The sequence below is a fragment of the Saimiri boliviensis genome, chromosome 13, assembly GCF_048565385.1.
Source record: "Saimiri boliviensis isolate mSaiBol1 chromosome 13, mSaiBol1.pri, whole genome shotgun sequence".
NCBI classification, from domain to species: domain Eukaryota; kingdom Metazoa; phylum Chordata; class Mammalia; order Primates; family Cebidae; genus Saimiri; species Saimiri boliviensis.
In genome coordinates this window covers 97,863,256-97,885,715 of record NC_133461.1, presented here as the reverse complement: position 1 = coordinate 97,885,715, position 22,460 = coordinate 97,863,256, and the positions used below count along the sequence as shown (strand labels likewise).

The following is a 22,460-nucleotide window of genomic DNA, read 5'->3' as shown; positions in this document are numbered from 1 at the left end:
CACATCCCCAAAGGCACGCTGCTGCGCAGCTCCAGATGGGTGAGAGTGGGCAGGAGTGGCAGCCTCTGGGACCCTGAAGCACGTGGTTCCCTGGAGGCAGCACATGCCAACCTGTCCCCTCCCCCAGGTGGTATACTACTCGGAAATGCACAAGATCTTTGGAGACCTGACCCAGCAGCTTGACCAGCCAGGCCACTCGGACGAGCAGCGGGAACGGGAGAACGAGGCCAAACTCAGTGAGCTGCGGGCCCTCTCCATTGTGGCTGATGACTGAAAACCCATCACTCGGAGGACTTCTGTGACACGGTCAGCCTTGCTCGTTCTTGCCCTTCTCAGGGCTAGGGTCCCACTCTTCCCACAGGCTGGGGACAGAGGTGGCCCTGGTTCACTTGCCAGCCCTTTGCAATGAGTGACTCTTCCCGAGCCCAGCATCAGAAGCCTTAGGCAGGCCGCCATCTCCCCATTCACAGCCCCAGCAGGTAAGCAGTGTAGACAAACCCTGGGGGCTTTCTTATTTGGAGAACCGTCCACTGTGCATCCCGGCTCATGGCCTGAGCAGGCGGCAGCCCTTCCAAGGGCATGGCCTTCGTTGGCTCAGGTGGGGGTCTTAGCCCTGCATGTGTGGTGGGGAGCAAATCTACCTCCAAAGGACTCATCCTGGGGAGCCTACTGGCCCCTTGTTGCCTTTTCACTTCAAAGCTGCTTTTTTCTGGGAGAGCCCCTGAGCCCTACCAGGGCGAGCTGGTCCTCCAGCCCTGGCAGGCCCTCAGCCAGCTTCCCAGCAAGACAAAAGCTACCCTCGTGGCTTTGGGACCCACGTCCCAAGTCCCTGGGGTTCCCAAGGTAACAGAACTGTTACCTCGGGAACTCAAACTGTCAGCGCAACTGTCCCATGTTAATTCTTAGGCCTCAAAGCAAGAACATTGGGTTTGTGTCTCACTGGAATATCTGGAATTTTATTTTTTCAAGTAAAGTTTTAAATGAAACGTCCACATGGTATTGTGCTGTTAACTTAGGGTGAGCAGAGGAAACCCTGTGGCCTCATGCAGGGACACCCTCCAGCCCAGCTATGCACACCTCCCCTGCCCTGCTCCACCTTCTGAGGCAAACTGCACCATGGTCCAGCAAAGACCCTGGGCGGGAGGACATGCAGGCAGGCCTGGAAGAGCTGTGGAGGACACGCTCAGTTTGTTTTTGACTTTGGTTTATTTAAAAAACGAAAAGCCAAAAAAAAAAAAAAAAAAAAAACCCAACTTTATATACAGAGTCAAACTGAAACCACGGATTATGGAAAGAGGCAAGAATTACGGGGAACAGGGGAGAAGGCTGGGCCAGAGCCAATACCACATTCTGAACACAGGAGCCGCGGGAAAGAAGTGCTGGTTTCTTCCGGTGAGTCTGGGGTGACTGGAACACAGTGTTCTATTGGCAAACAAAGCCCAACACTGAGTGCTTTCTAGCACGGACTCCATTCCCGGGATGGCCAAGGGAGACCCTTCCCCCCGAAGCCTGCGTCCGGAACTAGCAGGGCCTGTGCCATCCGGAGGAGGGGGCGCTTAGCCCCAACCAGGCTCCACATCTGTCTCTTCAGTTCAGTTCACTGACAGCAGACCTTGTCACACACTTGAAAAGCCTTTTTCTCCCCTGTCTTATTCTAAACTGGAAGAGGACAGGAGAAAGTCAGCACAAGACTAAAAGGGCCCCAGGAGAAATTCCAAGGTGGAGGGCAAAATGACATTCTAGGGGTGCAAAAGATGTTGTATTTAGTTGTAAGTGGAACCGGGATTCCTCACGCATCCATCCCACATAGCACAGCCCCCAGCCTGATGGCCTGCCGTCCCCTAGAGGCTGAGCGCAGGGTCAGCCACCCCTGCCCTGGCTCCTAGGTCTTGCTCCCGCTGCTTTCTGGTACCGCAAGGGCTCCAACTTTGCCAGGTGCCACCGCTGCCCTCACAGGATGGCAGTTCCACGCAAGGCCGTCAGTTGCTAGGTGCCGGCTCCTCCTTCTCTACCCAGCTGTCAGCCTGTTTGAAACAGATGTACCCAGAATTGGTCCTGGCAAGGCAATCTGAGGACTTCGTACTGCCTCCTGCTGGGAAGCTCCCCACTGCTGACTGCTCAGTTCTCAGAGAACCTGCAATCGGGGCCACACAGCCTGACAAGCAATGGAAGGAAGAAGCCGGTGCCTGCTGGCCCTCTGGTAACTCCGGACATGGTGGCAGGCGCCCTTCCGAGGGCTTTTGGAGCTCAGGTAAAGGAGCTACACTGCCTCCTGGTCCACCCCACCTTACCTTTTCCACTACCCGCTGCATTTCCAGCTGCAAGGGGGCCAGGCGCCTGCGGAGCTCCTGCAGCAGCCGCTGGAGCTGGCTCTTCTGTCGCTCTGCCATCCGGGCGGTCTCCTCGGCCTCCACCAGCCGGGCTCGCAGCTCCTGCATCTCTGCCGCCAGCGTCTTATTTGTAACTTCAGTGGCTGAGAAACGGTTATGGCTCTCCTCTGTGAGGTGGAGAAGGAAAATGGACACTGCTCGATCAAGTCCCAGAGCATAGGGCAGAGCCTAAGTGGTGGCTTCCCCACTGGTCTGCACGTGCCCCCGTGGTGGCCACAGCCCCAGGCCCTCACCCAGCTTCAGCTCCAGTGTGTGGATCTTGTTCTCCAGGTAGAGCCGCCCACTGTCCTGCTGCTCTGCACGCTGTAGCAGACTCCCCACATTGATCAGGCTGCCATTGTGGGACACCAAGGCTTTGTGTTCTGTGGGGGCGGCACCTGGCTTCGTGCTTTTCCCAGGAGGAGGCAGCAGATCCAGGTTTCCTAGAGGGAGCCATGCAAAAGATTTCAGGATGGGGCCTAGGAGGAGACGGCAGCCTGCCCTGCCAGTTCCCCAGGAAGGCTGCAGGACCCCAGGACATACCGAAGAGCACCTCCTCTGGAAGGCCACCATCCAGGCTCTCTTGGCGGCTGTACTGAAGGCTCCGGTACTGGCAGATGTTCTGGGTCACCACCCTACTGACCAGCTGCTTGGCCTGCAGAAAACACACCCTCAGATACCTGCCAATCAGAAGGCCTCATCTCTGACCCCAGCGGTGTGCAGGAACCTGGAGCAGGAGTAAGTGCAGGCCTGTGCCCGTGTGCTGGGGGCAGGAAAGAGAAAAAGGTACCTGCTCTGCACTGAGCCGGATCCCAAGGGTAAGGAGGATCCTCTCCAAGTCTCGCCGGTGCAAGTAGCCGCACCAGTTGGCATCAAAGAACACAAAAGCAAGCAGACAGTCCAAGGGGAGCACAGCAGAGGGATCCAGCTCCTTGGGCTGCAAAGAAAACAAGGATGAGCAGGATTTGCAAATAGGAAGTTCCCTCAGTGGCTCTACTGCCCGGATTCAGTGGCTCAGGCCACGTGCAGTGATGCACTCCTAGAGTCCCAGGTACTGAGAAGGCTAAGGCAAGAGGATCACTTGAGCCCATTCATGCCTGTGAACAACTATGGTGCTCCAGCCTGGGCAACATAGCAAGATCCCGTCTCTTAAAAAAAAAAACAAAAAAACAAAAAAACAAGGCCTTGGTTGATGATGTTCATCACACCCAAGCCAGCCTTCCTCTCTGGGGCACTTTCAAAAAAGAACCTCCTGTGCTCCTCTTTCAAGAGAGGATCAAATACTACTCTCCGATTCACTAACCGACATGGAGATGTTCTCCTGGCCTATGAACATGCCCTTCATAAGCCAAGGGCCACACTGTGTGTTGGGTCCATTGAGAAAAGTCACTGGTAAGCATCCTTCCCCCAGGAGCACCCCTGCAGCCCAGAGAGGTTGACAGGAGGACTCACCATGTCCTGAAGTGAAGAGAACTCCATCTCTGACTGGTTTGAGGCAACGGAACGGACCTCGGAATCCTCCAGCTTTGCTCCTGCTACAGAAAGCCCAAGATAAACGGAGAGCAGGGCCCACGACCGCCCCAGTCTGCAAATGAAAAGCAGCTAGGCCACAGGAAAGCCACATCCCGAGCCTGCAAGTTCCCCTCCCACCACTCTACGTACTGAACTCCTCCTCTCCGTCATCCCTCAGAAGCAGCAGTTCTGGGTCCAAGGCCATCTCACACAGGTCTTCGGAAGCCTCGCCCCGGGGTTTTTCTTCTTCTTCTCCCCCAGCAGAGGGTGGTTTGGCCAAAAGCCCATCTTCCTTCTAGGGAAGCAGACCAAGGTGATGAGAAGGCAGGCAGTTACCGTAATTACCAACAGTAATCATGGCTGACACATGAATATCAACTATGCCCCAGGCACTGTGGAGGGCTCTACAGACACTCTCTCATTTCATGTATTTAATTCCATTACTTGTCATTCAGAGCATGCCAGGGCATCACCAAACACCTGGGCTTTTCCTCAGGTGTTGATCTTGGTCCCAGAAGAAATTATATTTACTTTATTGTATTTAAACAAGCAGCAGCTGGGCACTGTGGCACATGCCTTGTAATCCCAGCACTTTAGGAGGCCGAGGCAGGTGGATCACCTGAGGTCAGGAGTTCAAGACCAGCCAGGCCAACATGGTGAAACCCCATCTCTACATAAATAGAAAAATTAGCTGGGCATGATGGTGGGTGCCTGAAATCCCAGCTACTCCTGAGGCAGGAGAATCACTTGAACCCATGAGGCAGAAGTTGCAGTGAGCTGAGATCGCACCACTGCACTCCAGCCTGGGCAACAGAGCAAGACTCCACCTCAAAAAAAGAAAAAAGGAGACTCATGTTTTAGAAAACGTTTACAAATTTTCTAGTTAACCATCAGACAAGCAAAGCACCCCACTCTGTCAAACCCTTTCAGTGACTGGGGTTCCTGTGCAGTCAGGCCACTCAGCCACACTGCCCTGTACTATCATCTTCCCTCATGCCACATGTGCCACTTGCTAGCTATGCAGCCTCAGTCCGTGCTGAGCAAGGGAGTGGGTAATGTACTAGGGCGCGGGAAGCAGTGAGAACAGAGCCCGGGGTGAAGGTGCGTGGTCATGGCAAGCACTATGGCAGCCTGGGGCAGGAGGGTACTCACCAACTGGGGCTCTGACTCCGCAGCCGGGCCCTCATTGTGTACCTCATCCTTGGGCTCCTTGACCACCTCCTCTTTGATGGCTTCTTCTTCCTTGGTGGCTTCCTCCTTGGCCGCCTCCTCCTTCTCAGGTTCAGGTGGGGACACGACCTTTTCAGGAAGGCTTAGCAGCATCTTATAAACCCTATAGCCAAAATCCCTCTGGAGCATCTCCAGAAACAGCTCAGCCAGCACCACCACCTGATGGGGAGGTGGCAGGGTCCATGAGCATCAGAAAGAAAGGCTCCTCCAGGCCCACACATCCCAGCCCACTGCCTCCCCAAGACTCTGACACCTGCCTCAAAAGAGATCCTTTCTTTTGGCCTCCGATCCTCCACAATCCCATGGAGGGACAGGTTCACACAGCCAGGGCGTGCAATGACAGCAGGTTCTAGTGGCGGTGGAGGGGCCTCTGGAAGATCAGTGTCCGTTTCCTGCTGAGTGGTGGCCTCTAGAGTCTCTGCATTCCGTCTAGAAGCATCTGCCACTTGCTCTGAGGCGTCAGGTGCCTGTTCAGTAGGTTCCATTTCCTGTGACAACAGCCGAGATGAGACCCTCTGGGTCCTGGGATCAGGGCACCTACTTCCCCCGCTGCTGGCTAAGGCAGAGCCTTACCCCTGGCGCCTCTTGGGTTGAGGGAGCTGCCTCTGCAGCTTTCTGCTGGCACAGGGCCTCCCACTCCTCCAAAGTAGGCATGATGGTCCAGACATCCGGCAGGTACACCACCACTGTCTGCAGCCGCCGGGGGGGCCCTGGCTGCAGGTACTGAAACTCAGCAAAGCGCCACCTGCACACGGCAAAAGGAAATAAATATTAACTTCCTGAGTGACAACTCCACGCAGACACCACGTTCAGAGGCCAGGGCTTCAGTTTCCAATCAGCACTCAGTGAGCACACACTGCGAGCCAAACTTGAAAACACAACAGCAAAGTTACAGACCAAGTCCTCAAAAAACAGTCAGTCAGTGGGAAGGCCATAAGGACACAGGCACCGTACAAGGTGCAAGGACAACACAGCCTGGGGGCCTAGCTAGCTTTTCGCATACACTCCACCCTAGCCTGAGGCAGCAGAGGAGAGGGCAGGAGCGGAACTGGGGGGCAGTAGAGAGCTCACTGGCAGAAAGAGGCAGGGGCCAGGCCTCCCCAGCAAAACCCCTCCAACCCGGTGGGCTGGTGTCGCTGAGGCTCGGGAAGCCACTCACCACTTTGTGCAGCCACTCAAGTCAATGCCAGTCTGGGCCTGCGCACAGCGGATGGCGGTGCGCACCAGCACCTGAGGGTCAGCCTGGGGGTTGAGGCCATCCAGGGAGGGAGACCATTCACCCCCAACCAGCACTGCCTCCTCTTCTTTCCTGCCCAGCAAAAACTACAAAAAAAAGAGATCAGGGATATGAAACAAAAAACTACATTTCCTGGGTTTCCCACTGCAGGGAAAGGCTGCCACCCAGCAGAATGAAGGCAGCAGGAAGCAGTGAAGTCCACCACACAGCGGGGTCTTGATCTGCTAACATGAACCAGCCACCTAGTTCTGACTAGTCACAACAGCTCTGAGCTCCTCCTTCCTCCTGGGTGAAATGAGGGGCGTTCGGCTCCGAGATGCTTTGTTTCTGGGGTGAATGCACCTCCTGCCCTCCAGCTCTTACCTTAATCTGCTTCAAAGGATGCTCTGGCGTCTCCCTTGGCTCAGCCATGTCATCCACAAAGAGCATGCAACAACGATACAACTCCTCCAACCCCGGGGAAGAGAGCAGCAGTACCTGTGCAGAAGGAGACACTCAGAGCTGCCTTCAGCCTCCAGAAATCAGATGAAGCAGCAGACGCCTGTCAGTTTACCTTGGAACTATAAGCAGGGTCACTGTCTGCAGGAATGGGCTCAGAACCAGCATCTGGAGCTGCCTCCTTTTCGGAAGAGACCTGGATCCGGCTCGGATGATGGAGGGAAAAGGGCTGGCTCAGAGGGAATGCTGACAGCCAGCTCAAATGCACGGACAGAAAATCTGAGGGGACCAGGAGATTGCGGTAACGGCGCTGGAGTTCTAGGAAGTCACAGATGGGGCTACAGGAAGACAGCAAGAGAACCCAAACTGAGCAAAGACTAAAACATTAGAAATGAAACAGTCAAAGACTTGAAAAAAATGGACAAATTATTTTTCAGTCTGAGAAAGAACTTTTGAAATAAGGCAACTCTCAAGGAAACTAGATCAGATCTGACCACTTAATTTACAACCTCTAGATGGCAGAAGTCAAACTGGGAAAGGGAAAAAAGAAAACACTTATAATACATGACAGAGAAATGGGTCATTGCTTTAATATAAAGGAACTCAAAAGTCAGTTAACAAAAAGTTCAAAAGCCTGAGAGAGAACAGAAAATTGACATCCATAGGTTCTTCAGAGAAATACATTATAGTTAAAAGCCCATGAAATATGCTCAGTCTCACTTATAAGTAAAGAAATGCAAATCATGGCCAGGCACGGTGGCTGACGCCTGTAATCCCAACACTTGGGAGGCTGAGGCGGGCAGATCACCTGAGGTCAGGAGTTCAAGACCAGCCTGCCCAACATGGAGAAACCCCGTCTCTACTAAAAATATAAAACTAGCTGGGCATGGCTGTGCATGCCTGTAGTCCCAGCTACTCAGGGGGCTGAGGCAGAAGAATCGCTTGAACCCAGGAGGTGGAGGTTGCAGTGAGCCAAGATCACACCACCGCACTCCAGCACGGGCAACAAAGCAAGACACTGTCTCAAAAAAAATAAAATAAAATAAAATAAAATACAAATCACATTATCCTGTGTCACCAACTAGACAAAGATGAAAAAGTCTGCTAACAGTGTTGGCACAGGCGTGGGGAACAAGGACTCCACACCCCACTGGGGAGAGCAGAATGGGCACAGCAGCCTCTTCGGGAGCTAGGGAAGCTTAAAGCAAAGCCTTTGAACCAGCTGTTCCATTTTTGGGAACTGATCTCAACAAATACATAAGGTGTAGATAGAAGGATGTTCATTCCAAGAGAATTTAGGGTAATCAGAGGGCAATGGAGAACTGGTTAAATAAATAATGGTTCATCCATTCAATGAATACTGTGTAGTTGCTAAAAAAAAAAAAAAAAAAAAAAAAAAAATGGATTTAATAAACGTTCACATGGAATGAAATCTAAAGTACATTCAGTGAAAAGGCAAACCACCAAACAGTATGTACAACAGGTTTCCATGTGTTTTTTGTTTTGTTATAAAAGGCTGTTAACACACACATGCACCTGCATGGACCCCATCTCATTTACATAAGAAACTGTTATCAGCACCAACTCTCAGCCCGCCTGAGCCTCACCACTCACCTGTCCACAGTGTAGGGAGTGAGGTGGACCCGGTAAGGAGGCAGGTCATGCCTTGGCTTCTTAGCACCCCAGGGCTCTCCGCCAGCCCGCTGTTTGCGTTTCTTGGAGTCATAGTCATCACTAGAGTTTGACCCATCACCAACAGTAAGAAGCCACATTGTTACATGTATTCAATACATAATGAACCAAAAGAACTGGACATAATCTAAATCCCTCACATCCAAGAAATGGATAAAGAAGCCATACTAACAGCCATATGACAGAACATTACAAAGGTATTTAAGTGGATATCTACACTTAATAACATAGAAAAACATTCCTGTTAAGCAAAAAGCACACTCCACAACACTATACACAGTAGGCCTCAGCTACTCTAAAAACAGCTTTAGAAGACTGAAAGAAAGTATTAATCGTGGAAGCCTCTGGTAAGCTTACAGATAATTTTCTTCTATTTTTCTTTGTAAATAGAAATAAAAAAATTTATTTTTTTTTTTGTAAATTATAGTTCTGTAAATTATAGTTAACGTGATTTTTTTGAAAAGAGAAATTGATTTTTCTTTTAAAAACAAGAGACATATATATATATGGATCCATGCTATGCATTCTATAAATTTTGTTAGAAGAGACAGTTACAAGGCCAGGCACAGTGGCGCCTGTAATCCCAACACTTAGGGAGGCCAAGGCGGGTGTATCACTTGAGGTCAGGAGTTTGAGACCAGTCTGGTCAACATGGTGAAACCCCCGTCTCTACTAAAAAATACAAAAAAGTACCCAGGTGTGGTTGCACACATCTTTAATCCCAGGTCCTCAGGAGGGTGAGGCAGGAGAATCTCCTGAACCCAGGAGGCAGGGTTTGCCGTGAGCCAAGATTACCGCTGCACTTCAGTGTGGGCAACAGAGCAAGACTGTCTCAAAAAACAAAATTACAAATCTTTAAAAATGCACATTAAAGTCATAAAAATATTCAAACCAGTAGCTCCAATAATTCCACTCTTGAAAATTTATCCAAGAAAGTTAATTCAAAAGAAGAAAAAAGGCTACACATAGTGGGAAAATACGAAGCAGCATAAACAGAGTAAAAAAGCCAAATAAATATTCAGCAGTACCCAAATTTTCATAGTAAATAAAAATAATCGCCGGGCACGGTGGCTCAAGCCTGTAATCCCAGCACTTTGGGAGGCCGAGGCAGGTGGATCACGAGGTCAAGAGATCGAGACCATCCGGGTCAACATGGTGAAACCCCGTTTCTACTAAAAATACAAGAAATTAGCTGGGCATGGTGGCGCATGCCTGTAATTCCAGCTACTCAGGAGGTTGAGGCAGGAGAATTGCCTGAACCCAGGAGGCGGAGGTTGCAGTGAGCCGAGATCACGCCATTGCACTCCAGCCTGGGTAACAAGAGCGAAACTCTGTCTCAAAAAAAAAAAAAATAATAATAATAATAATAATAATCATGCAGCCATTAAAACAATCAGGACTGGAACAAACAATATGGAAAACTTTATAAATACAGAAAAATAATCTAAACTCAGATTAAAATTGCAAAAAGTATACACGTGTATAGATTAAAAACTAGAACACAGGAGAAAAGTGGCAAGAGTGTTTCCTTTTTTTTTTTTTAGACAGAGTTTCACTCGTTACCCAGGCTGGAGTGCAATGGCATGATCTCGGCTCACTGCAACCTCCGCCTCCTGGGTTCAGGCAATTCTCCTGCCTCAGCCTCCTGAGTAGCTGGGATTACAGGCACGCGCCACCATGCCCAGCTAATTTTTTTTGTATTTTTAGTAGAGATGGGGTTTCACCATGTTGACCAGGATGGTCTCGATCTCTTGACCTCGTGATCCACCAGCCTAGGCCTCCCAAAGTGCTGGAATTGTAGGCGTGAGCCACCACACCCAGCCTGAGTTTCCTTTTCAAAATTTTCTAAAATTATTTCATACCTACCTGTTAATAACAGTTACCTTTAAAGAGAAAGGTGAAAACTGTACACACACACACACACACAAATGTGTGTGTGTGTATTTATTTTATTTATTTTTTGTCTTTTTGAGTGCTGTCTCACTCAGTCACCCAGGAGTGCAGTGGCACAATCCGGGCTCACTGCAACTTTCGCCTCCCAGGTTGAAGTGATTCTCCTGCCTCAGCCTCCCGTGTAGCTGAGATTACATGTGCCCACCACCACTCCCGGCTAATTTTTGCATTTTTAGTAGAGACGGGTTTTCGCCATGTTAGCCAGGATGGTTTTAAACTCCTGACTGTAAGTGATCCACCTGCCTCTGCCTCCCAGAGTGCTAGGATTACAGGCGTGAGCCACTGTGCCCAGCCTACATATTTATATTATTTTTACATAATAGCATGTACTACTTTACACATTTTTATAGTAAGTCATTTACTACAATATCATACTATATGTTATGTGGTGAGTACAATAGATATGGGTACAATAAATAAAAATAATAGAGAAGAACAAACCTTTAACCATTCATTATAAAGTGTCAGACTGATAAGAGGGAAACCGCCCCATGACGCATGACAGAAATAAAATCAACTCTGTGCCTTGGTAACTGACTTGATTGTATTTACCAGAGGTTTCTGTTCTGCCTTTTACACCTGCCTGGGCCATTTCCCTACTCATCACACCCCCGTGGCTAGGCTCAACAGATTTACCATAAGTCCTGTTCTTTTCTCTTCTGTTGGCCTGGGTCACTTCCATGGGCATAAGCATCTCCATCCAAAAGTGGCCTTCCTCTCTATCCCTAATGGGATGTCAGTAGCCCATTTCTAACAACACCCATGCAAAAGCCACTGTGACAACTCTCGAGCACAGAGCAATGCTGTCGGCTTCCAGCTAAAGTGTATGTTCCGCTCAAAGCTGTACACTGTGTGGCCACTCTCCTCCCCTTCATGTACATTATGGGGAGGTCATAGGGCAGCACTGGGGGCTGACCTCTCAGGACCCGCAGCAGCAGAGCCCAGCTGCGTACACCTGTCTAAAAACCTCAGCTCAGCAGTAGCCATTCAATGGAGACAATGTTCTCTGCATCCCAAAGCCAGGAATTCAAAATAAAGCTTGGCTTCCATGCAGAACATAAATGTGGCAGAGTCCTTCATAAATGAAGAGTTGCGAAACTACATAAAAAAATAAAAGTCACTGCCCCAGAGTGGCCTACTTCCTACTACCCCTGGCCCCACTCTGCACATTCTCTCTACTGACCGATGGTAATAGACTATCTCCCTCCCAGTGGTAGTACAGGTTGAGTACCCCTTATCTGAAATGCTTCGGACCAAAAGCATCCTAGGTTTGGAATTTTTTTCAGATTTTGCAATATTTGCCTTAAACCTACTGGCTGAGCATCCCAAATCCAAAAATCCAAATCTGAAATGCTCAATGAGCATTTCCTTTGAGCACCATGTCAGCACTCAAAAGAGTTCTGCACTTGGGAGCATTTTGGGTTTTAGGATTTCGGGTGCTCAACCTGTACCTCCTTTCTCCAGAAGCTGTGCCACTGAAGCATTATGGCCAAAGTAATGCAACAGACTTTGCATGGGCCTCAGCACAGCCAGGAGAATCCAATGCAACTGACTAGAGAAAGCCTGAAATTAAACCTAAAGCAGAAAGTCCACAGCAGCCACAGAACTTCACCTAGGCCACGTTATCTCAGAAGGCACCTGCTGTGATTTTGTAACAAAACCTTCAATAAACTCACACATGTGAGAGGTAGAAGGTCTTGGAAACTGAGGACCAGGAAGATGCAGAGAACAAGAGTAGGGAAACGCAAAATATACACCAGAGACTGGCAGATGCTTATATGCTTATGAATATGGTGTCCATGATAGAGAATGGGACACAGGGTTTCAAACAGTGGAAACTCCATGGCAAACAATCCCAAAGCTTCCCCCTACTTAGAATTCACAATGGGCCGGGCATGGTGGCCCATACCTGTAATCCCAGCGCTTTGGGAGGCTGAGATGGGAGGATCACTTGAGCCCAGGACTTTGAGACCAGCCTGGGCAACATGGCAAAACCCTTTCTCTGCCCCCACAAAAATAAATAAATTTCTTATTTTTTGTAGAGATGGGCTCCCAAAGCACTGGGATTTATAGGCATGAGCCACCGCGACCTACAAAGAATGGCTTTAAAAAAGTTAGTTGGCCAGGTGCCGTGGCTCACGCCTGTAATCCCAGCATTTTGGAAGGCCGAGGTGGGCAAATCACCTGAGGTTGGGAGTTCAAGACCAGCCTGACCAACATGGAGAAACCCCTTCTCTACTAAAAATACAAAATTAGCTGGGCGTGGTGGCACATGCCTGTAATCCCAGCTACTCAGAAGGCTGAGGCAGGAGAATCGCTTGAACCTGGGAGGTGGATGTTGCAGTGAGCCGAGATTGTGTCACTGCACTCCAAACTGGACAGTAAGAATGAAACTCTGGCTTAAAAAAAAAAATTAGTCAAGCGTAGTGGTGTACACCTGCAATCCCAGCTACTCAGGAGGAGACTTCAACCAGGGAGATCTAGGCTGCAGTGAGCCATGATCATGCCACTACACTCCAGCCCTTGTCTCAAAAAAAAAAAAAAAAAAAGGGGGGGGGCGCGGGTAACGGTTACATGAGATTTCCCACTTGTCGAAATTGTCTAGTTAAGATTTCTGCATCTCAGTCTACGTAAGTTCCACCTTAAAATTTTTTACCTTAACAAAATCAAGTGCAATCAGTGAGCAGACGAAGGTAGAGATGAAAAACGGTAGCTGATAGCTGAAGAAGCTGGGTAATGGGCATATAAGGTTCATACCTTTCTGTTTACCTTGCATGTACTGACATTCTCCATTGTAAGAAGTTTAAAATGAACTAGACCAGGTCTTAAATTAGTCTAGAGCTTAACTTTTAGAGATACAAGCAAAACGCTCTCAGAGTGAGACTGAGAAAGGAACATGTGAACTGGAGAGGAGACGGGACAGTATGTTCCTGGTGGTCCCCAATGCTACAGATGAGATAGGATCACCCAGGATACCCTAAAGGCCCAAATCAGCCATGCCTGCTCCTCACATGGCTGAGAAAGGTAACTGAGTATCCAAGGCATGGAGGCCCAAACTCCCAAACAGAGTGCAATATACACCTTCCAAGAGCATACTTAAGAATGTGTCTATAAAGAAACATTTTAAACAGACAACTAAAACAGACACTGCAGTGTTACTTTTGATATGTTACTACTAAAGAGTTTCCATTCTTGGCATCTCAACTTAGGGACCAGTAACAAGAGGATCATATTTAAGAAGTATCTCAACCTGACATTTTGAAAGATGAACTATATCGACTCCCTGCTTACTAAACCACTGTATAAAGTTCCAGTGTTTGTATATGCATTTTAATGTGTCTACATACTTCAGAGAAAAGGGCCTAACATCTAGCTGCAGACAAAGAATGTTAGTGGTTAAGCATAGCCACCTTCCAAACAGTTGACCTGGGTTCACCGCCTGGCCAACGCAAAAAAAATAAAGAGAACATTAGTGTCAAAAAGTGGACAAAAAAAGGGACATCATCCTCTTACCTTCGGCCCTGATCCAAACGTCCATGAGGGCCCCGGGCAGGAAATCTGTTGAGGTGGCTCAGGTGAAGTGTGTGGGATGTTTGGAAGAGACTCAGAGCTGCAGAAAGGAAATGGCCGGTGACTGAAAAACCCTAAAAAGTTGTCCAGATCGCCCACCTTTCTTCCAGTACACAGAAGTACCCACCACTCTGCTGAGAACAACCTGAAAGTGACAAGTCCACTGATCCAGAGTACCCCATAAAGCCACACCCAACAACAGTGCCACTCATACTCACGCTTCTGAGGAAAGAGTGGGGGAATCCGGTGAGGCTGGAAGATCAACTGAGGCTGAGCTCCCAGAATCCCTTGCTTCTGGCCCAGGGCTGCTACATGCAGAAGGGGAGGTGCCGGAGACTTCAGTAGGGGCTGCAGAACAGGAGCCAGGAAATTCAGAAGACCCCATGGTTGAGGCACTCACTACCTTGGAAAGATGCAGTCCTAACCCCTTGACAAAAGTCAGGGTTTTGCCCCACTGTCGGGGCACAGGGGCTTCCATCCCTCCCCTTTCCAACACACGTGCTAAGGAAAGATGAATACCTGGTTGGAGAGCGTTTGCACCTTGACAGCATTCCAGGGCACTGCCTGGCCTGGGTTGTATGCAGCCTTCACCAGCACCTTCTCACCCAGCTGGGGTAGCCGGCCCTTCACCACACTGCCAGCACACAAGCCAGGAGGCCCGGTCAGGAGAGGGACCCCGGCCAAGCCACCCTAACTGTCCTATGAGGCCTCTCCCATCAATATTTCCCACACCTTGCACAAAAACAGCAAAGCAATGGCTTTGAGTGGGGTGGGGGCAACACCAGCAAGGTAACAGAACTGAACTCAATAAGCATTTCCAGTAGGGGACCAGCCTCAAGCCTACCTTAGCTGAAAGAAGACCTCTTCATCCACAACCCCAAAGTAGTCATGCAAGCTGGTAACGATACCAGTGAAGACCCGCTGTTTCTCCCCACCCTGTAAGAGAAGAGGGCAGTAGAAAAGTAAAAGGGAGGAAGCTGGACAAAATCAAACGGTGCCATGAAGGTCTCATCTCGATCCATGCCCTGGCTCAGCATACTGCATCAAGAGTTCACACAGAGTGAAGCACAGGTGTATGCTGGGCGTACTCCATCATTAGGGGCTGGAGTAGATTTGAGCTGGTTCTTGACCCACAAGCTGCTTCTGGGATTTCCAGTTCTTTAATTCCAAGAGGTGTGCTATAAAGATTTCCCTGGCATCAAAAATGAAGATGCCCCAGGCTGAAGGCTATCTAATCAACCCCACACTAGCCCACTTCCAGGAGAAGGGTCAGGAATGATAAACACTATCATATAAGAGATGAGGAGCACCAGGCCTCCACGCATTCAGTCCAAAAGGCTTGAAATTCACTACGAGGGATGCCCAACCTACCTGAAGGTGCCTGGCATTCTGGGACAGTTCTGTGGCCACAGGAGGAGTGAGCAAACCAGGAGGAGGTCCCAGAAGAGATGTTGAAGCTGTGCCTACGGGGAAAGAAAAGCAAACTCCAACTCCAAGAACCTCACCTACCACCTTAAGCACTAGAGTCAACCAAAGGGCGCAGTAAATCCAAAGGCTAGAGCTCCAGCCAGCTCCTCCACAGGGCTTCACTGGCAGCCAATGCAGGCATCTCCTGTTTTCCAAAGGAACATCAGCAGCAAATTGCTCTCCACCAGGGAAACCCCAAGCTAACTTCAGAGCACATACTTCCCAGTATGAGGCTAGGTAGGGAGGAAAGTGATCACCTGAGAAGTTGCGTCCCCCTGGAAGCGGGTTGATCCGCTGGCGCTTAAACTGGGACATTGGGAACGCTGTCCTCTTTCAGAGTCGTGGGGAAAAGCCTTAGATCCAAAAAAAGAGAAGTTAACAGCTCATACGGGAAATTTCCATCTACCCCTGGAAAGGTGGGGAATCTGAAGTAAGGATATTAACGCAAGCAGGGAGGTGGGTAATGAGAATGAATGAAGGTAATGGATAGAGAGAATACAGAGAAGTAAGAAACCAAACAACAAATTACATTGTTCCAGTTTGCCCTCACAATAACTTAGTGGTGGGTGATACTGTCATCCTGCTTTACAGAAGAGAAAACTGATGCTCAGAGAGAATAAGAGACTTTGCCGGGGCTACATAACCAGGTAGTGACAAAACTGCTACTCACACCCAGGTCTCCCAAAAACTTAGCGCTCCTCTCACTATGCCACGCCACCCCTAGAGTAGTTGGTGGGGTGAGGGGCTGGAGACAGCCCCGATGACATTCTTTCATTCAAAAACATCCGCCAAAACCCTCCACGAAGGGCCCGGAAAAATGGAGGAGGCCGGTGCGGGCGAGGAGATGTTGCGGGCCCTCTCCCCGGAAGCCCGACCCGTTGTTTCCCCGACCGGCTGGTGGGAAGGCAGCTGCCTGGCCGACCGAAGGCGAAACCGGCTGCGTGCCACCCTCCTGCTCCCACGCTCCTGGGCCCTCCGCTCCGGCCTCAGCAGCCGCCAGCGCCAGATCTCCCGGCAGGGCCGCGGCGAGGCCGCCGGGGGAGGACGGAGGCGCGCAGTTTCTCCTCCTCCCGCCCGCCCCCAAGGCCGAGGCCGTTGCCAGGGAGACGGGACTTGCCGTCCGAAGAGGGGCTCGGCCCCTTCCGCGCCCAACGCATCTTCGCCGCCCGGCCCTCGCAGCCCCTCGGCGGGCGGAGGGGCGGAGGGGCGAAGGGGCAGAAGGGCGGCGGGGGGATCCTCCAACCCACCTGCGGGCCAGGGCCGCGACACCGGGGGGACAAAGACACCCGGAACCACCACAGCCGCTGCTGCCGCCGCCACCGGAAGCTCCTCTCCGGAAGCGCGACCACTGGTCGGAAGCTGCCACTCTCCCGGATATGGTCCCTCCCTCTTCTCCACCGACCTCTCCCTTCCCCCACGCCGGCCTGCCAGCCCGCGGCTGCTGGGGAGCGGAAGTGCGCCTTCCCGGATCGGATGCTCGTTAGGAAGTCGCGCGTCGGTAGTGTCCTCGCCAAAGAATTCCCATCAGAAAAGACGGCCTCGGATCATTGGTTCCGGGATCAAAAGCGGCGGGAGCTGGGACCCCCCAAACACAAAGAACCCTCGACTGCCTACCACTCCCGCCTCCCTCTGGCAGTCGACACTGGAACTGCCATGAGAACCAGCCCCCGCTGACTGTAGGAGGAGGATGCCTATCAGTGGCCATTTCTAAAAGACATTCCTGTGTCTGACTCAAGCCTGTGACCTGCATGCCTAGACTGCTGTTCCATTGACCGCACTCCACTCCAACCCTGGTGGGTAAGCAGTCAGGAATCAGTGCCCTAATTATCAAAGATGAAACCTACGAGGCCTCAATGAAATTACCTGCTCAAAATCTTGCCAGGAGACTGGCCATTTTAGTCCCCATTAGCAATCCCAGGCTCCCCTTATCCTCCAATCTCATCATCCCTCCAGCCCTTTCCTATTTAGTCCCCATTAGCAATCCCAGGCTCCCCTTATCCTCCAATCTCATCATCCCTCCAGCCCTTTCCTATTCACTTAACGTTCACAAAGTACTTTGAGGCAGTTTAATCTCACTTTATCCTCATAACAAGTCTGTGAGGTAGGTAGGGCAGGCATCATTATTCCCAGCTGGAAGCTGTGGCTCAGAAAGGTTAACTTAGGGTCTAAGAACTAGTAGAGGCACCTGGTTTGAGTTAGGACCAGTAAACGCTAGTACGGAGCAGAAAAGCTGAGCACTGGTTTTGAAAGTTATTCTTCTGTTCCCATCTTGTTCCTGATGTTCCTCATTCCTGGTGCAGTCTTCAGGGCTCCTGGGCGACTCCATGCAGAGGCAGCCAAGGCCACACTGTTCTCTGTCCCAGGGCTGCCTGGCTCTGGGGAGGAAAGCTCAGTAACTGCCCACTGGGGAATAAAGGTCAGTTCCATCCTTCTGCAGTGACCTTACCCATATTATCAACCCTTTGGATGTATTGAATCAGAAGAGATGGTTGGATCCAGCCAGCTTACAACACTGACAGTCACACAGAGATGTGCATACCATTGTGCATAAATACACATCTGCAACATGCTGGGCCCAGACAGGTCACCGTGCCAAAAAACACTCCACAAACACCTGATCATGAGCGAGTTCACATTGTGGAAGCCCAGGGATTTCTGGTGAGGAGGAGGAGCCCTGCAGCTGCTGCATCTCGGGAGGCTCACAAGAAACCAGGGCTCCTGACCAGACTGCTTAGAGGACAAAGATTCAGTCCTCGACTCAGAGAGGAGGGCAGGCATCAGCAGCTTTTCCTGGCAGTGCAGAGAAGCAGCAGCAGGGCAAAGGGCGAGGAAGACTTCGCATCAAGTCCCCTTCACCCAGGGTCACCAGGTGCACCGAGAGGTCTCAGCATACAGAAAGGTTTTTTGCTCGTTGCTTCTTAACCACTAATGATGGCATAAAGGTCTTCCGGTGAGGGTGGCGCTGAGGCCTTTCAGGGAGGTCCCTGGACTTGATCTTGTGGAAATGAAAAAAAGACATTAGGCCAGGAGGAGGAAATAAAACAACGGCCCCAGAGTTGACAGAACATGATTTATGTATTGGCTGAGAGGCAATGGGGGGTGTGGCCTGGGGCTGTTAAATGACTTGGTACTTCTTCCCCCTGGAGAACTCTTCAGTATATAAGCCCCTCAGCATGATGGCCTTTACCCACTGTGAAATCCTTTGTGCTCCACCTTGCTCTCCCCAAAAACCTGTCAGGCGACCTAAATGTCAGCACTGAGGGGTGAGGGCTTGCTGAGCTAGGGTAGGCAGGTTTCCCACATTCTGGTCCTGACTGTTGCTGACTCTGCACGTGGCTTCGGAAGAGAAACTACCCCCCACCCCACCCAGAACCCAGCCTCCTTATCTGTAAACGGGGTGTTTTACCTACTTTCTGTTTCTTCCAGCACCCCCTTCCAGACTGCCTCTCCAGTTTCTCAGGGGCAATAATGGTAACTGGCATAACAATCTCAGCATTCTGGCTCATCAGTATCCTCTCCCTGCCCTAACCTGGCTAGGCACGGGGCTCACCTGGGGCCAGAGCCATCAGGAGGGGCAGGGGGCTCAGGGTGCTGGTGGCTTCTCCGGCAGATCCGGTTGAGCAGGCCCTTGACCTTGTCCCAGTGGGAGAAATCCCGCTGAGCAGAGGACGAGGGGTCACCAAGAGCCCCTCCCACACTCGGACCCCTGACCAAGCTCCCAGAGACAGCTGTCACCACAGCTAGGATGAGTCGCTTGCTCCAAACAGGAATCAATCCTGTCACTTTACCAGAGTTGCTGGCCCCCAGGGTGCCCATGCATCCCCACCACCCCTCCCCCCCACCCCACCACCTGCCCACATACACCCGTCCCCTACCTTGTATCCCTGGGAAGATGGCAAGTGGTACATTGGCTCCACTGGGGCTTCTGGCAGCCTGAGAGGGTTGGCACTGGGCACCTGCACCTTTGGGGGTGAAGCAGCCTTTGCCCCTTTAGAAAGAGAGTCAAGTTACCCAGGGCGAGGGCCAGAAAACCCCCCATCCAGCTTCAACTCAGAGGACCTGCTGGTGGGACCCCAGGCAGGCAGGACAAAGGGAGACACGGTGGCCCCTCACCTGTCTGCTCTGTCTGGCTTAGCAGCTCCCATGGCCCCTGCCCCCCATTGCCTTGGGTGTGTAAGGGGGACGGTAAAGGGGCTCGGGCCAGCTCCTCCCCGTCGGGATCCTGTGCACGGAAGAGACAGGTGATCAGGGTCTGGCTAGAGGGCTGAGGCTGTTCTGAGCGCCTGATAACCTCAGAACAGGTTCCCTGACGGCAGCCCCAGTTCCCGGGGTCCCGTCTGTCCTCTGCCCCCGCCCCCACTCACTGGCCTGTCCCCACTCACATCTTACTCACCCCTGGGGGCCTCTGGATCCGAAGCTGCAGATAGAGCTGCTGGAGCCTCGCCATCTGCTCCAGCACGAGGCACAGGTGTTCAAGATATCGAAGACCCTGCCCGGGGAGGCAGGCCCAGGCTCTAGGCCCCAGGCCCCCCACCTGTGGAGCATCATGAGATAGGGGGATTTCAGCCTGGCTCCTGTCCTGCCCCAAGCAGCCAGGCTGGGCTCATTCAGCAGATGGGAGCAGAGTGGGCCCCAAGGAGGAACACACGCAGCCGGCTTCCCCACTGCCCAGGGGGGCACGCCAGGCAGGGCTTGTAGCTGCGCAGCTCCTCTGTGGGGGTGGCTGTTCACAACTGGAAGTGGGGTGCAGCAGGAAGCTATGACATAACCCATCAATTAGGGGCAGGGAGTGCCCCACCCCGAGAGCTCCAGGGAGAACCAGAGGAGCTAGGCTGTCCATCCCACTCTTAAACCCAGGCTGAGAATCGGCACTCACAGCCTCTTCTTCCAGGCCTGACTCTAGGTCTGTGTCTGCCTCCGTGGACTCCTGTTCCCCTGCTCCAAAAAGGGGCACTTCATGCTCTGGCTTGCTTGGCGGCTGCAGGGGGCGGTGTCCTGATAAGCCGGCGGGAGGGAGCCGGTGGGACCGCTCCAGCACCTGCTCCAGCTTCTGGCTGGCCAGGAGCCCACCTACCCGGGCTAGGGGCTCAGGACTCCCTGAGGATTCAAAGTCCAGGGAGTCCTGAGAAAGGCGCGGTAAGGCGGCCAGGGAGCTGTCCCCAACTGCCATCTCCACTCCTGAGTCCCGGGAGGCCAGTTTGAAAAACTGTTCCTCCCTGCCGACACCACTGAGCTTGTCACCTCTCTCCCAGGATGAGCACCCGTGGGCAGCCTCTGGGATCCGTCTGTAGGTGCTGGTGACTCCAGGCACTATGCAGCCCCGTGCCAGGCCCTCGCCAGCCCCATCTGCAGGGAGAGTCAGTGTCAGGCGGGGCAGGCCACCCCCAACACCCCCAGCATTCCTGGCGGCTGACAGGACTGCCCCAGGGAGGAGTGTCCTAGACCAGTGAGGAAGGACGGCCACTGGACAGCCACGGCGGCCCGGACATGGCCACGGCTGTTTGGGAGATGTGTGGATGGAATTCCCTTCACAATAGGTGTTAGCGACAGGGAACCCCTGCTCTGGGCTGTGTGGCAGGCAAAGCCCTGGCAGGCCACGTCCATCAATCCCTTAGACGGCCTGGCCTGTGTCCCCCACCTAGCTAGGATCCGCCCGCGAACTCCAAGTCAGAAGTGGGGAGCCACAGGCTCTTCCACTGCTCCCCAAGCGGGGGTGGGACTGTGCCCAGCTTCAGGGAGAGGTGGGGGGTACAAAGAGGAAAGCGTGGGACCCAGTCTGCTCTGGGGGCCTCCGCGGGATGCCAGATGAAGCCGCTCCTGCAGCTCACGGGGAGGAGGATAAAAGTCACAGCTAGAACCGATTTGGGCTTTTGTTCTAAGTGAGAAATAGTGAAGATTTTGGCACCTCCGCAGGCCCTCTGGCAACGGGGCGTCCCGGCGGAATGAAGGGTGCGGGAAACGGGCTTGGGGGGGACGAGCTGCGGGGCACGCAGGAGCCGGATGCCCACCCTGGCCCGTCTGAGCAAGGAAGTGGGCCAGGAGGTCACTGGGCGGGAGAGGGGTCCGCAGCCACGGAGGGGGCTCTGCGGAACTGCCGGCTGGGGCGCGGGCGGATTCCCACATCCTCAGACGGAGCGGGAAGGCTAGGGCAGCGGAGGCTGAGGAAGTGGGGCGGAGGCGGTGGTGATTTAACGCCAGAGCCCAGGGGGGCTCCAGCCTGCGAGGCGTCCCCTGACGACCGCCCCTCCAGAGGGAGGCGGCGAGGGAGGGGCGGCGGGGCAGGAGCTGCCCGCAGGGTGCGCCGCGCTGGGCGAGGAGCTGAGAGGGGCTGGCCCGCTTGGGGGCGGGAGGCGGCTCCGGGGCAGAGGGGTCCCGGCCAGCCTGGGGGTGGGCGACTCACCCCGGCCGTCCACGGCGAAGGCGCGCCGCCGGCCCAGCATGGCCCGCTCCCGGCCCCGGCCGCTGCAGCCGCCAGAGGATCCCGGCCCGAAGCCCCGCCGCGCTCAGGAAGCTCAGCGCTCGCGCGTCCAGACCCAGCTGGGCGCGGCCCCCCGATACTCCCAGCAGGGCTGGGGGGCGGAGGGCGGAGCGGAGGGGGGCGGGGCCTAGGGGGAGGGGAGAGGAGGGGCGAGACGAGGGAAGGGAGGGACGAAGAGAGGGAGGGGAGGGGCGAGGAGCGAGGGGGAGGGGCGAGGGGAAGGAGGAGACAGAGGGGAGGGGCAAGGAGAGAAAGGGGCGGGGTGACACGAGGGAAGGGCGGGGCGAGGCGAGAGGGGAGGGGCGAGACAAGGGAAGGGCGGGGCGACAAGAGGGAAGGGCGGGGCGAGGGGAGGGATGGGCGGGGCGAGGGGAGGGATGGGCGGGGCGAGGGGAGGGATGGGCGGGGCGATGAGGGGGAGGGGAAAGGCAAAAGAGAGAGGGGCGGGGCGAGACGAGGGAAGGGAGGGGCGAAGAGAGGGAGGGGAAGGGCGAGGAGAGGAAGAGGAGCGGCG

General features: G+C 53.0%; 3 protein-coding genes across 16 annotated transcripts in view; 1 reads left to right on the top strand and 2 right to left on the bottom strand.

The window, feature by feature from the left end:
- The window catches only part of BIN3 (bridging integrator 3), a 54,964-nt gene extending 46,758 nt beyond the window's left edge, over positions 1-8,206 (top strand). For 4 of the 5 annotated variants that reach the window (XM_003937165.4, XM_074384053.1, XM_074384054.1 and 1 more), the window contains one exon: positions 128-1,272. In XM_003937165.4, the coding sequence (XP_003937214.1) occupies positions 128-274 (147 nt within the window). In that variant the 3' untranslated portion in view covers positions 275-1,272. Of the gene's footprint in view, positions 1-127; positions 1,273-6,498 lie in introns of those variants that run through there. The other variant, XM_010347723.3, reaches the window with a different exon arrangement.
- CCAR2 (cell cycle and apoptosis regulator 2) lies at positions 1,188-16,888 on the bottom strand. 4 transcript variants are annotated; one of them, XM_074384051.1, is made up of 21 exons: positions 16,716-16,888; positions 15,726-15,821; positions 15,373-15,464; positions 14,846-14,937; positions 14,521-14,635; positions 14,220-14,349; positions 13,945-14,041; positions 8,401-8,520; positions 6,902-7,124; positions 6,712-6,825; positions 6,271-6,434; positions 5,685-5,856; positions 5,369-5,599; positions 5,034-5,270; positions 4,032-4,176; positions 3,822-3,901; positions 3,160-3,306; positions 2,913-3,024; positions 2,624-2,812; positions 2,292-2,497; positions 1,188-2,024 (listed from the first exon to the last, which is right to left on the bottom strand). In XM_074384051.1, exons 2-21 carry the CDS (start codon positions 15,781-15,783, stop codon positions 1,980-1,982), a joined length of 2,769 nt encoding a protein of 922 aa, XP_074240152.1. In that variant the 5' UTR covers positions 15,784-15,821; positions 16,716-16,888; the 3' UTR covers positions 1,188-1,979. The 4 variants fall into 4 exon arrangements, with proteins under 4 accessions (XP_074240152.1, XP_003937212.2, XP_074240153.1 ...); XM_003937163.4 differs by having other exon boundaries at positions 3,822-3,904; positions 16,716-16,886; XM_074384052.1 differs by lacking the exon at positions 16,716-16,888 and adding an exon at positions 16,139-16,632.
- Positions 16,889-17,520: 632 nt separating this feature from the next.
- On the bottom strand, positions 17,521-22,042 carry C13H8orf58 (chromosome 13 C8orf58 homolog). Of its 7 annotated transcripts, none has more exons than XM_039461197.2 (8): positions 21,869-22,042; positions 20,345-20,814; positions 19,862-20,002; positions 19,582-19,690; positions 19,344-19,456; positions 19,019-19,125; position 18,794; positions 17,521-18,463 (listed from the first exon to the last, which is right to left on the bottom strand). In XM_039461197.2, exons 1-8 carry the CDS (start codon positions 21,906-21,908, stop codon positions 18,353-18,355), a joined length of 1,092 nt encoding a protein of 363 aa, XP_039317131.2. In that variant the 5' UTR covers positions 21,909-22,042; the 3' UTR covers positions 17,521-18,352. The 7 variants fall into 7 exon arrangements, with proteins under 7 accessions (XP_039317131.2, XP_039317132.2, XP_039317125.2 ...); XM_039461198.2 differs by having other exon boundaries at positions 19,019-19,101; XM_039461191.2 differs by lacking the exon at position 18,794.
- Between the last annotated feature and the right edge of the window lie 418 nt (positions 22,043-22,460).

Excerpts from the sequence above, each read along its gene's own strand:
- CCAR2 (XM_003937163.4), bottom strand. The coding sequence starts at position 15,783 with ATGTCCCAGTTTAAGCGCCAGCGGATCAACCCGCTTCCAGGGGGACGC. Across the intron at positions 14,350-14,520 it reads TGCAAACGCTCTCCAACCAG|CCCCTACTGAAGTCTCCGGC; the intron begins GTATTCATCTTT and ends CCTGTTCTGCAG. Across the intron at positions 7,125-8,400 it reads ACTCCCTACACTGTGGACAG|CCCCATCTGTGACTTCCTAG; the intron begins GTGAGTGGTGAG and ends GTCTTCCTGTAG.
- C13H8orf58 (XM_039461197.2), bottom strand. The coding sequence starts at position 21,908 with ATGCTGGGCCGGCGGCGCGCCTTCGCCGTGGACGGCCGGG. Across the intron at positions 20,003-20,344 it reads CAGGCCTGGAAGAAGAGGCT|GTGGGGGGCCTGGGGCCTAG; the intron begins GTGAGTGCCGAT and ends GATGCTCCACAG. Across the intron at positions 19,691-19,861 it reads GGATCCAGAGGCCCCCAGGG|GATCCCGACGGGGAGGAGCT; the intron begins GTGAGTAAGATG and ends TTCCGTGCACAG.